The sequence below is a fragment of the Mirounga leonina genome, unplaced genomic scaffold, assembly GCF_011800145.1.
Source record: "Mirounga leonina isolate KUSES-001 unplaced genomic scaffold, KU_Mleo_1.0 Mir_97, whole genome shotgun sequence".
In the NCBI taxonomy this organism is placed as follows: domain Eukaryota; kingdom Metazoa; phylum Chordata; class Mammalia; order Carnivora; family Phocidae; genus Mirounga; species Mirounga leonina.
The window spans coordinates 5,889,446-5,902,243 of NW_023270889.1; the positions used below are offsets into that span (position 1 = coordinate 5,889,446).

At 45.2% G+C, this 12,798-nt stretch overlaps 1 protein-coding gene across 1 annotated transcript in view; it reads right to left on the reverse strand.

The window, feature by feature from the left end:
- Positions 1–906: 906 nt before the first annotated feature.
- LOC118006511 (maestro heat-like repeat-containing protein family member 2B) overlaps positions 907–12,798 on the reverse strand; it is a 63,457-nt gene continuing 51,565 nt past the window's right edge. The window contains exons 31-42 of the mRNA XM_034999194.1: positions 12,159–12,316; positions 11,523–11,649; positions 10,868–11,055; positions 9,643–9,783; positions 9,130–9,241; positions 8,361–8,507; positions 7,937–8,119; positions 3,540–3,695; positions 3,073–3,207; positions 2,561–2,663; positions 1,467–1,532; positions 907–1,013 (exon numbers count right to left, since the gene is read on the reverse strand). Coding sequence (XP_034855085.1) covers positions 907–1,013; positions 1,467–1,532; positions 2,561–2,663; positions 3,073–3,207; positions 3,540–3,695; positions 7,937–8,119; positions 8,361–8,507; positions 9,130–9,241; positions 9,643–9,783; positions 10,868–11,055; positions 11,523–11,649; positions 12,159–12,316 — 1,623 coding nt within the window. The remainder of the gene's footprint in view (positions 1,014–1,466; positions 1,533–2,560; positions 2,664–3,072; positions 3,208–3,539; positions 3,696–7,936; positions 8,120–8,360; positions 8,508–9,129; positions 9,242–9,642; positions 9,784–10,867; positions 11,056–11,522; positions 11,650–12,158; positions 12,317–12,798) is intronic.

Here is a 12,798-nt window from a genome sequence, read left to right on the forward strand (position 1 = left end):
TAGGAACAAAAGATGCTTCCCCAAAGAGGTGGAGGATGAAGACATTAGAATATAGTAATAGGAATTTGTAAAGGGATGCATCAATTTAATAATGTTCTTAATGAATGATGGTGTTGGTGGTGGTGTTCAACAAGGGCCAGCCTCTGTGTTAGAAACTTCTTGTTATGTACATAATTTCACGTAGGCATTGTGAAAAAGAGTAAGGAGTTATGATTCAAATGCTGTGAAGAAGGTTAACACATGCATGTGCACACATGCACACACACATGCACAAATAGGCACACACACACCCCCACCCACAAACACACCCATGCACCCATGCCATTCAAAGGAAGGAATGCTCTGGGATAACAATAGAAAGGAAACCAGGAGATTTAATACAGTGTCGAAATGGGTCTTTTGTAGAAAAGCACCTGGCATAGTCTCGACACAAAAATGACAACCTGAGAAAGAACACACAGGTTAAAGTTTATCATAAGCCTGCTTTTTAGAAAGTAAAGAGTGTGGGTTGTAATTCAAGGTGGGCAGCGATAATAAAGGACAGGGCTATGTGTGGAAATAACAGCGGTCCTCTTAATGGCAGCAGACTTGTTTCAGGTTCTGTCATTTTTTGGGATCTGTTGGGACATAAGCTTCCCAAGATAGAGGGGTAACCTGCGCAAAGGTTACCTACTCCCTGAGTAGGGAGTGCGAATGTGCTCTTGAGTGGCCAGCACCACTCAAATCACAGGTTATCGCTCAAGTGAATTTGTGGGATTTACTTTTTACTAATGGAAGTCGGCAGGGAGACCCTGGAGGGTAAGGAATACACCATCTCTTTCCTCAAGATGCTGTACGTTTGTAGGTTGTGAGGATGAAGACAGGAGTCAGTTGTAGAAAAAGCCTAGCAGTTTATTTCCTGATGGTTTACAGAAGGACATTTAGGTCTTTACACCTTCTCAGGAGGGTCTGCAAGGCAGCTTCGGCTGCTCTCTGGACACTGATGCAGGGGTCTTGCCGAAGTGCTTGGAGCCCTGAAACAGGAAGAAAAGCAAGGTTCAGTGATTGAAGAAAGCCAAGGCTCAAGCTATGCCGCAGCTTGAGGCTCTACGTTGAGGGTCAGCTCTATGTGGAGCTGGGGGTCCCATGCTTATGTTCTATCCCAGTGGGTAGGATTTGGATCTGCAAGCTGAGAATCTATTTTAACACTGAAATAGGGGAAGAGAAGATCCTGACCTTGTAATCAGTAGGTTTATAGACAATCAGAAAATAACAGTCTGTGGGGAATGATGCCTGCAAAGGGCTGGAGCGGGGGGTTGCTTTATACTCAGGAGAAATTCCAGTTTCTAGGGAGCATTAGAGACAATCATGAGGTACTAGGGTTTTCAGTTTCTAGGATAACAGGGAACTTGGTGCAGCATTAGCTTTTCTTTCTGAAAGATATGTCTTTAACAATATGCTGAGCAGAAACTAGGGTTGGTACTCACGTGTGGTCAGTTGTTCTTTGTCTAATAACTGCACATATTGGCTGGTCAAGTTGAGAACAATGGCATCTAAAATCAACAGGGGAAACAGATACTAATTTCATTATAGAGGAAGAGGCCATGAAAAGCATGTCAGGTCAGACTCTGCACCTGGTCAGAAGTTAAGTGGTCTGGCTAGTGAATGAGCAAATTATCTGATTCTTTTTGTGACCCCAGGATGATGCCAGGGTGATGTCTCTTGGGTTTTGAGTACCATGTCTGGAAGTGGTCCCTCACCCAACATGTACTTGGGAAAGATCACGAAGTGTCCTCCCAGGGGGTGCCAGTTATTGTCAGGGTTTCAAACATGTGCCAGATAGGATCCTTGTCTTCAGAAAGTTTACAGTGTAGCTGGAGGGATCATTCATTTGATCCAATAAGAAATCCTTAGCTTTTAACTCAGTCTTAAAGGTGGCCAAGAGAGTAGGCCTGTTCATGGTGGGCTGGATTAGTTAGAATAGGCGTCATGATAAAATTTAGAATTTCATAATTGAAGGATCCTCAGGGATTCACTTACATTCCTCTTTTATTTCATAGATCAGACAAAGAGGTAACACAGAGAAGTTAAGTGAATTGTCCAGAATCAAATAGCAGAGCCAAGATCGGCTGGTCTCCTCACTGACACGCTTTCCACTTGTATTATGTAGCTGCTAAAGCTCTCAGCTTCAACCCAGCTTGAAAGGTTTACTATGGCTTATGTTAAGGGAGGATGCAAAGGAAGCATTTAGGCAAGGCAGCAGGCTTGGGCAAAGACTTGGGCAAAAGAAGGAGCGACGACTAGGAACCAGAAGAGACATGAGGGGGGAGGGTCTAATGGGAGGAGCGGGGGTTTTGGGAAGTCAGAAGATGTTACAAGTTTTCATCTGCAAAAGGGAACAGGTTCCTTTGAGGGAAGATATTCCAAGATGCAGAACGAATTCCTTTCTGGCATTTTGTTGTTGCTGTTGTTGCTGTCATCCCAGTCATACCCGTGTTCATGGTGGAGTAGCTTCCCGTTGAAGCAAGACTAGATGGCAAGGAGCAGATCATCTGAGTAGGGAGTGCGAATGTGCTCTCACCTGTGAGTTTGGTGGCAGCACTCCGGATCATCTCCCAGGTGCTGCTGAAGAAGGGGAACGAGTGTGTGTGGAGGATCCACAGGATTTCCTGGTTTTTCTTTGCCTAAAAGAGATGGATATTACAAAGAGGACAACTGGGAAGTGATCCACTATGAAATTTGGCATCCGGTAGGTCCTACAAAAGGAAACTAAAGGCCACGAACACTCACACCGCCATTAATCATTCTACTGGAAGATGTCTTATGGTTATTTCAAACCTGAATTTAATCAGAAAAGTACTGGGCCTTGCGGGACTAATCAACTGGTGTGTTTCAGGAATCTCGAAGAACATAGCCCAGTCAGGACTGGGAAAGAGCGGAAGGTAATGGGGCCAGATACCAAGAATCGTTGAGATCCTTCCAAACCAGTTCTGACTGTGGCCACAGATCCCTTGCTGTGTTGTCTGCCTTTCTGGGATCTGCCTGGACTCTGGGCTGTGCAGCGTTTGCAGGCAGCGTTTACGACACACTCACCAGTTTCACACAGAACTGCCTGTAGAAATCCCTGGCCCTTGGTAGATCCTGACCATCAAGGAGATGATCTAACACCCCATAGAGTTCCTGAAGGCCCAGGAAAGGGATGCAGATGATCAGGACATCACGGCAAGCCTAAGAAACAGAGTGTTTCAATCACCGTCTATAATGCTGGATCTCTTTCTGGAAGGGAAGGATGCTGCCTAGTGCTGGGAGTGGGGCAGTGGACACCAGCGATGTGAGGGGCTTAAAGTCAGTGCTGGTACCTTCCCAGTTTCAAAGACGGAAGAGCAATCTCAGACAGAGAGAGCAGGCAAGAAAGAACCTAGGGTTGAAGAAGCAGTTTTCAGGTTCGGTTGAGAGAGGTGGCCTCAGATCCAGCTTCTGGACCAGCTAGACCAGAGTTACTGGCACGTGCCGGCCGTGGGGGAGGAGGAGGTGCGGATGTCTGTACAAAGGCCACTTACTGCTCTGATCTTGGGATTGGGATCCCAGAGGTGGAGAAGGAATGAAATCATGCTCTTTTTTATTTCCTCCGCAAAAAAAATCTTCCACCTTCTTCCTGTTAGGGATGCCAGATTCTCAAATAAGAAGATGGCAGTCAGTCTCACATCATCCTGCTCCTGTGGTGACAGACGCATGTCATGGGTGAGTCGCCCTCACGGGCCACTCCCGGCCGGCACCCACCCCCACCCTGGCCGCCCCATGTCAGCAGAGGGAGGCTGCAACACGGTCGCCGGTGTGCTCTTGTCACAACCCCTCTGTGCGCCAAGAACGCCCTTCCATTCCTGGCAGCTCTGTACTCACACTCTGTGAGTTTGAATGGCCACGGGTCTGGGTTTAAGTGATGCTCTAGAGCTGGAGACTTGATTTCTATCATTGAGTAGCTACTGGGGAAACAGACCACAGGAATGGTAAACAGGGCGTACCGGGGGCAAGAGGCCAGGGAGGGTTCCTGCTCATTGTGTATTTTATACAAATTAGCCTGATGGCATCACTAACCTAGAATTCTGGGGCTTCTAATCTAAATTGCCCAAGGCCCGAAACTCTTCTCTAAGATCCCAAATACTTTCCAATGGGATTAAAGGCAGCTCAGAAGTTTGGGCTCTGGGTCTCGGAGACAGAGAATATACAAACAAGTGCCTAGCCCTACGCTTGCATATGTGAAATTTTGGAACCTCCTTGCTTGTTGTCCAGCATGGTAGATAATGATTTTAAGAACCAAAGGGTGAGGTGGTGGAGAAAGATGGCCTCCTGTTATCCCAGATACTTTGCTGATACTGATCAGAGTTCTAACGAACACTGGATTTTCTGGAGGTTTTTCTTTCTTTTTTTCCCTCCCAGGTCTAGCAAACTGGTTTAGAATACCCATATAAAGGCAGAGGGATGAAGAGAAAAGTCGTCCTGAGTCGCAGAATATTATTTTGGATTAGCAATAAGCAAGGGCCAATGAAAAGCATCCCCATGAATATGAGGAAAAGAAGAGAGAGTAGTATTAATTTTGATGGCAAGGTAGAATGTGTCAGAAATGGGCACATAAACAAAAAAGCCACAGAAAAGGAAGTTAATAAAGATCTTCCAGAAAATATAAAGATGGCTGGTTGGGACAAGGCCAGAAAAGTTAAATGAATACATGAGACATGACCTCATATCATAGAAATGGAAGTAGAAATGTTTAAATGTACTAGGAATGAGGTCAGGATATATTTTTAAAAGGTCTATTTATTTAAAAGATTATTTATTTACTTATTTGTGAGAGAGAGCATGAGTGAGGGTGAGCGGGGAAAGGGTAGAGGAGTAGGGAGAGGGATAGGGAGTGAATCTCAAGGAGAATCCCTGCTGAGCATGGAACCCAATGTGGGGCTCAATCTCACAACCCTGAGGTCATGACCTGAGCCAAGAGTCAGACGCTTAACCAACTGAACCACTCAGGCACCCCTATTTATTTATTTATAAAAGATTTTATTTTTAAGTAATCTCCACACCCAACGTGGGGCTTGAACTTACAACTCTGAGATCAAGAGTTGCATGCTCTGCTGACTGAGCCAGCCAGGTGGCCTAAAAGGTCTCTTTTTATTTTATTTTTTAAAAAAGATTTATTTATTTATTTATATGACAGAGAGAGAGGGAGAGAGAGAAAGAGGGAGGCAGAAGGAGAAGCAGGCTTCCCGCTGAACAGAGACCCCGACTCGGGGCTCAATCCCAGGACCCCGGGATCATGACCTGAGCTGAAGGCAGATGCTTAACCGACTGAGCCACCCACAGGCACCCCAAAAGGTCTCTTTTTAGAAAAAGAAAACAGACCAATTACAAAACACCAAAAAGGTAGAAAGGTATTTACTTTTTTCAAAATCTTCTAAATTTTCTGAAATCAAACGATAGGACCTAATGATAGGTCAAGGAATGATAGGAAAAAGCAGAAAAAAAGCAGCAAACCTGTTGTGGGTGCTGAGATACTAGAGTTTAGTGTCCTTGTTTCGAGTTGAGAAAATGGAGTCACACAGAGTAAGGTGATTGCTCGGGGTTGGTGCAGGGGCAGGAGTGAACAGGGCGCGGTGCGTATGGTGGCCACCATATTTTCTGTTCTACCATTTCGTTGGAGTGTCACCATGTTTTGAGAATTCCAAGAAAGTGCTTAAATATTGAAAGAAAGGGAGGAGGAAAGAAACTTGGAGATGACAGAATTGTATGCTTAATCTATAGAAAACTATTGGGGCTAAGTTTCATAAAGTATAGTTCAATTTACTTGTGGGAAGAGAGCAGTAGCAGAGAATGAGTAGCATGTCATTACTAAGTCCTAAGTTTTTTTCTTTATCCAGACTTCACTTTTATACAAAAACGATGGAACTGATACTTATTGGGGGTGAGAAGGTTCTAACCTAACAACCCAGCAAGACTTTAGAATTTTTTCCTTCCGCATAAGACTGAGAAACATTATCTTTTTTTTTTTTTAAAGATTTTATTTATTTATTTGAGAGAGAGAATGAGAGAGGGAGAGCATGAGAGGGGGGAGGGTCAGAGGGAGAAGCAGACTCCCTGCCGAGCAGGGAGCCCGATGCGGGACTTGATCCTAGGACTCCAGGATCATGACCTGAGCCGAAGGCAGTCGCTTAACCGACTGAGCCACCCAGGCGCCCCGAGAAACATTATCTTGACCACAAAACTCATAGGTGATTATTGGAGGCTCAGATCCAAGAGAACTATCATCACTGGATCCACGACAACCCCGGGGAAGCTAATAAACAGGTGGGGTGCTGTAGGGGTGACTTCAGCCCTTTGCTGTCAAAGATTGTCATCAATCATCTGTGTAATAAAAAAAGGAACATCTTTGTTATTTTACAGAAGATACTATATTGAGTGGGAGCCAAGTAAGCAGTTTTGAGGACAAGATGAGAATTAAAAGGAATGTTGATATATTGGAGAAAGTAGCTGGACACAAGCAGAAAGCTGCTTTCGAAGGCCGGGATTAGGCTAGCAAGGAAATAACGGAAACCGAAAAATACACAACTGGAGAATTATCGACTGTGGGCATATATTGCAGACTAAAATCTAGAGGCCTATGTTGTTAACAAATTGCCAAGGAGTCAGGAAGAAAGGGCAAGATTTAAAAAAAAAAATTGGAGTGGATAAACAGGAAAAAATCAGACCTGAGAGGGAATTTTTCTTTAGGTTGTCTTCAGTACTTTGCAGGCCACATCTAGAGACACAACAGAGTTGCTGGCTTGTAAAATATTTAAAGAGCTGAAAAATTAGGTTTATGATGAATAATGGAGGAAATGAAGACTTTTCAGTCTGGAGACTGGAAGGTAGAAAGGTAATTTAATCAAGCCTTAATGTTTAAGAGGAGGAAACCAGCAGTTTTCCATCTCCTCTGACAACACAACATGAGGAAAGAGGTCTCGATCACAAAAATGTATGTAAGTTGGAGGGGAAATAGATTTTTACTCTGATGACAATGAATAAACCAAAATAAATAATAAAATCTAGTTTTCCAGGAGGTACAAAGGAAAATGGCCGTCCTTTGCCTGGGGTCACTGACTGATCTTTTTTTGAATTGATTTCTAGGCTATTGACTAGATTGGGGGTTTTACAGAAGCTTTTTCTGTGAAAGGCCAGACAGTAAATAATTTAGACTTCGGAGGCCATATGGTTTCTGTAACAACTAATCAATTCTGCAGATGAAGTGTGGAAGCAACCATAGACAATATGTAACTGATGAGCATGGATGTATGCCAATGAAACTTCATTGACGAAAAGATGCTCTGGGCAGCATTTGGCCCTCCGGCTGTGGTGTCTCCTGACTCCTAGATTAAATGAACCACGCAAGCATTTTGAACCTTTGCATCTTGGACGTGGAGAAGAGTATTGGAGGTGAGAAGACCTTTATTTGGGCCCTTGCTCTCTGTTGAGTACTGTCATAATTTGTGGGAATGAGACAGGGAAGAGAGGAAAGCTACCAAAAGGCATTATTAAGGAGTGTATTTCCCTTATGGGCAAGTGGGCTCAATCCTTCTGACAGAGGAGGAAGCTGAGGAGTTTATTTGCAAACTTACATTTCTTGTTGTTCTAGGGTTCTCCCCCAACATGTCTGCACTCCTCCCCCCCACCCCCACCCCGCCCTGCTCAGATCGATCATGATTCCTCAGCCAGAGAGTCCCCTCAGGGGTCCCCTCAGGCAGAGGGAGAGCCAGGAAGCCAGCAGCCTGCACGGGGACTGTACCAATGATCTCTGTGCTGGGAATGCACAATGGGAAGGCCAAGGAAGAGAGATGGGACAGCGACGTTGCTTGCTACAAGAACTACCTGAATCTCTCTCTGTTCGTTCACTTTTGGGGAGGGAAGATTCCTGAACAGGCTCACTTACGTCTTCAAAGAAGGTTCTTGTTTGCAGCACTATCTCTTTGAAGTAGAAGCTCACATCTCTGTCTGTGAGCAGTTCCAGGATCTTTTTTAGAGCCTTCAAGCTTTCACAGACGACTTCGGTGCGGGCCAGGTGATACAGGCCTCTGATGACAGATTCTAATATTATCTGCTTATGCTTCTTCACCTATTTTGAAATAAGGTCTCTTAATCTCGAAAACTGTTCTACGTGCAGGTGGCGGAGGGTAGGGGACTCCCAGCAAGGAAATTAGAATTCTGTTAGGGTCACAGTTTCTTCAACCCGAGAGATACCACTGTAACAATTTATTTGGATTTTTACTTAATTACTATGCAACCACGAGGTGTGGGTTAGTAAATCATTATTTTCAATTCTACTTGCATGTCTCCCCGCCCCATACTCCTTTTACCTTGTGAGGGGCTCCATAAGCTGTATTACCAAGTCCTCGGATGGCCATTTGCCTCAACGTCACATTGGAGTCCCAGGCACTCTGATCCATGAGGATCAGCACTTCCCGTAGATTCCCATGCTTCCAAAGGATTGGCTCCTTCACGAGCTGAAAACAACCACTTCGCCCCTTTAGTGAAGGGAGTGGCCTCCCTCCAGGACAGTGACGAGTGCATCATAGATACAATGAAAGTGTAGGGTCCAGCCACTCATGAAGAGGAGGAGGAAGCCCTGGGGTGAATCAGCAAGTGTTGCAGAAACTAATCTCTAGATACGAGCAGCCCCCAGGTCAAGGTTACACGATGACAAGAACCACGAGACCTAGTTAAGAAGAGGTTTTCTAATCGAAATGGAAAAATGGGAAAACAGGAGTTACTGACAATGTTCCTTCCCTGGGTCGGCTGGGACAACCTTTGTGCCAGGGTGTGAGGTGACAATAATATACCATTGATTACTTTTTATTTTGTCCCTGTCGTAGTTATTCTCCAGGCTTCTCTGTCCTGGGAGGGTTGGTTTCTGCAGACTGGAGCGAAGGAAGAGGTTGGGGGTGGGTTCTTTTTTTCCCTCTCTCATTCCCTGCTCGGGTACCATATTTCTGGCAGTGGCTGGGGCTCTCCACACCCCAAGCTCCCCCAAAGGGCCAGCTCCCACTGAACTCTTGACCCTGAGAGAAACGCCCCCAAGGGGACCCAGAGAGCCTGCTGAGCAGTGACGTGGCTGCTTTCTCTTGCCTCAGAGAAGAAAGCTGTGCCGGTGACCCGGTAGTTCTCCGAGGAGGAGGTGAGAGATGAGAAGAGTTGCTCCATGATGTCCAGTATGATGCCACGTTGCCTCACAGTGCTCCTAGAAAACGCAAGGCTCCAGTTGTAGCAGAGACTTTGTTCTTTCTAAACTGTGGAGGACACTTTGGTCTATTTCTCTCTCAGGAAAATAAATGATCTAAAAGGGGATGTTCGACGGAAGAGCACTAATGCTTCAACTTGGAAATAGCTTATCCAAGTGCCCAATCTAGGTGCAGTTTTCCTACCACTGTTCACTGCATCACTATGTTTTGGGGGAGTGGTGGGATCTGGGCTGCTCCCACCATCTCTTCCCACGTCCCTCTGCTCTTTCTTCCTTGTTTTTCCTCCTGGACTATAAGTCCTTAGTGAGTCCACTGCTCCCAGTGAAGCTGTCTACATTGCATTTTTACTCGATTTTTAGTTTTCTCCTTTGTGTCCAGTTCTAGAAGGCCCGCCCATTACCTGGCCAGTGCACATACTCCTACATGGTGGGTACTGGGACTGCTGAGGAGGGTCCACAAGTTGTCCCCCTCATCAGATTCCTTGGCAAGGCCTTCTTTCATGGCTTGGGCTTGCACACACTTCAGAGTCACCGTCGAGAGCCTGAAGGAGACAGTCGGCATCACAGAAGTAAGCCAACCCCACGCAGGGAATTGTGAATCCCCAAGTTCACTCTGTCTGTTCCCCACAAGGCTCCCTCACTCCTGGATGAAGGGACACCGTGCAAGGGGAAAAACCGACTGCCTGATCTTACACTTTAATTTGGGGTCAGAGGGGACACGGAGATTATCTGAACCAGTAAGTAAAATGCCACAAAACTTCATCAACCTCTCAGGAGAAAATAAAGCCCAAAGGATGGAACGTGCAAACTCCTCTCTTTTGCTTATTCTCAAACAGCCCTCCGGAACCAGGACGCGTCTCACAGTGGATGATGTGTCACGACGGTTGGCCAGACAGTGGTCGTGCTGGAGTCAGGAGGGCGGGTGCAGGCCCGGGTATGTGCGTGGATGGAGGCAGGGCCCTTGATCCTGCTGTCATTTTAGTGAAGTGACATATATTAATGGAACTACATGTGTTGGGCCTAAATGCTGCTTAGAAGGTCTTTCGAAAGATTGATTTGACACCGGAATAAAAAGTTATGCAAAAGGACAAGGAAACAGAGCCTTGTGATAGAGGATAAAAATCTATACCTAATCATTTTAAAAGAGTTCTTTGAATAAATATATAGCAAACATTTGAAAGTATAAGAAAGCATTGATTCATGGCTTAGTTGGGATTCTTTCTTTCTTTTTCAATACTACACAAAATAATTTTGCTTCCTTCAATGGGTGACGTCTTCAGTTTGATAAAATATGGTGTCGATTTTTATTTTTCTTCTTTCCTTGGTGGCCTTGGATATCACAGAATTCCAGCCTTCCTTGAAGGGTCTCAGTGAGAGAAAACAAATGAAACAGAGCTCTGTGGAAGCACACAGAGCAGCTGTTTGTTGTTCTGGGGCCGTTCTGGGCAGAGACCCTGGGGCCCGGCTCAGGGAAGAAGAGTACCAAGGGCTCAAGGTCAGCGGAGCCTTGTTTGCTCCTGGGTAGTGGAGGCCGCAGCGGAAGGCATAGGCCTTGGCTGCCATGGCCCCTCGTCTAGCGTCTGGGATCCCGACAGCTGGGGAGGGCCCTCCTGCCTGGCCATGTACCTGCAGGGGTCTGCGGTCTGCTGCCGTTCTCCCTGCTGCATTACTCGCCGTCTGTGGCTCCAGGGGGAAGTGGGCATTTTCTGGCCCAGTGTGCAGCTGACCAGCTTCAGGAGTAGAGCGAACACCTCCGGGTACAAGGCGGTGATGGGGGTGCCTGTTGATACCACTTCATACATAGCACAGGCCACCTGAGGGGAGAGAGGGCCCCACGGTCAAGCAGGCCCCTTTCCTCCCAGGACATCCCCCGGGCCTCATCTTCAAGTTTGCTTTTCTCCCCAGAGGATTGCTTTCCAAGGTGACCACACTCATGGTAAAAACAAAGCAAAACAGAGCAAATTCCAGGGGGGACCAGTCAGGTTACATGAAATCTCTTCCAGCGCTGACGTCTTTCAAAAGGGTGCTTTTGGATCTCTTGAAGACACATTTGGAAATACAGATACACGGATTTTCTTTGAGATGATGAGAAATTTGGTTCTAAAAGCGACAGCCGCAGACAAAATTGCCACCGTATTTGTCGAATCTAAGCTGGAGTTGATTTAAAATCAGAGTACGAGAGGGGAAGAAGTATGATTAAGGCTACATCACCAAGTTCCAGCTGGGGACAGACCACGTAGTGGGACGCTATTCCAGGCATGTGATGGGTTGTCCAACTCACTGAAATCGCCTCCATCCCGGCTAGGTCGTCTTCTAATTCATTCTCAAGTTTGTCTGTTAAGGCTCTCAAGAGCTTACTACTGGAGGCTATGTTCTCAGCCAGAGCTTTCCACAATGTCTTTGTGTCCCTAGAGTGGTAAGGCAGGAAGCTGATAAGAAACAACTCTTTGGATTATGAGCGTTTTCATCTGTTCCCCTCTAAAACAACATTATGACTAATCAAAATTTCAAGGACAGATAGAGATGCTAACATGCCTGGAAATAAGAAGGATGTGTGATTTAACAGTCCAGCATTCTGGACGTGGGTGACTTAGGTTTGTTGATGTCCATTAAGGCAGAAACCTCTCCCATAGGTGTATTCTAGGCAACCAGAAAGAGGAGAAATACTCATTTTTCTAATACTCATTTATTCCTATGATATATATATATATTTTTTTAAAATCTCATTTAATGAGGATATGTATATGAAAAACACTTGGAGAAACGTCCCTTGTGATTCAAACACCATTTTTGAAATTATTATTTAGGTGAGATGTTCTCAACCTTTGTTTTTGCTTTCTTTCTCTCAAACCACTAATTCTTCCTCAATGCAGATTAGCCTTTCCTAGGAGAATGGACTGGCTCAGTTAGAATCTACCTGTCAAAGGGCAGAGGCTTCTGTAAAAGGTTGGCAACAACTGCATCCATGTGAAAGCTGGCGATCTGAGAGACGGCTTCCAGCATAAACTGAAAACTTTCTTCCTTTTGCCTGAGGACTGGCATGTGATGGTAAATCATGCTCAAGATCTCCAACAGCTAAAAGAAAAAAACAAAAAGCCAAATCAAACAAGAAGTTGCCATTTTTCCTCTACATGAATGACTTAGGACACATATAGTCAGCATATTATTCATGGGTGGTTGATGAATTATAAACCAGGTTAAAAATAATAATCAATTCTGCATGACCTATCTCTTACTCAGGGGGATTCTAGCTATACTGGGTGTTAATTCTTAAGTCGATGTAGCAAATATTTGGTGAAAGGCTGCATTAGGCCAAATATTGTGCTAGGCATTGTGGGGAATTTACCAAAGATGAATAAGATGCGGCCCTTTCTCAAAAGGAATCAGTATTCTAATAAAGAATGTTAGCCATACTGGGTGATGGACATTGGGGAGGGTATCTGCTCTGGTAAGCGCTGTGAACTGTGTAAGACTGATGAATCACAGACCCGTACCTCGGAAACAAATAATACATTATATGTTAAAAAAAAAAAAAAAGAAGAAGATAGCAGGAGGGG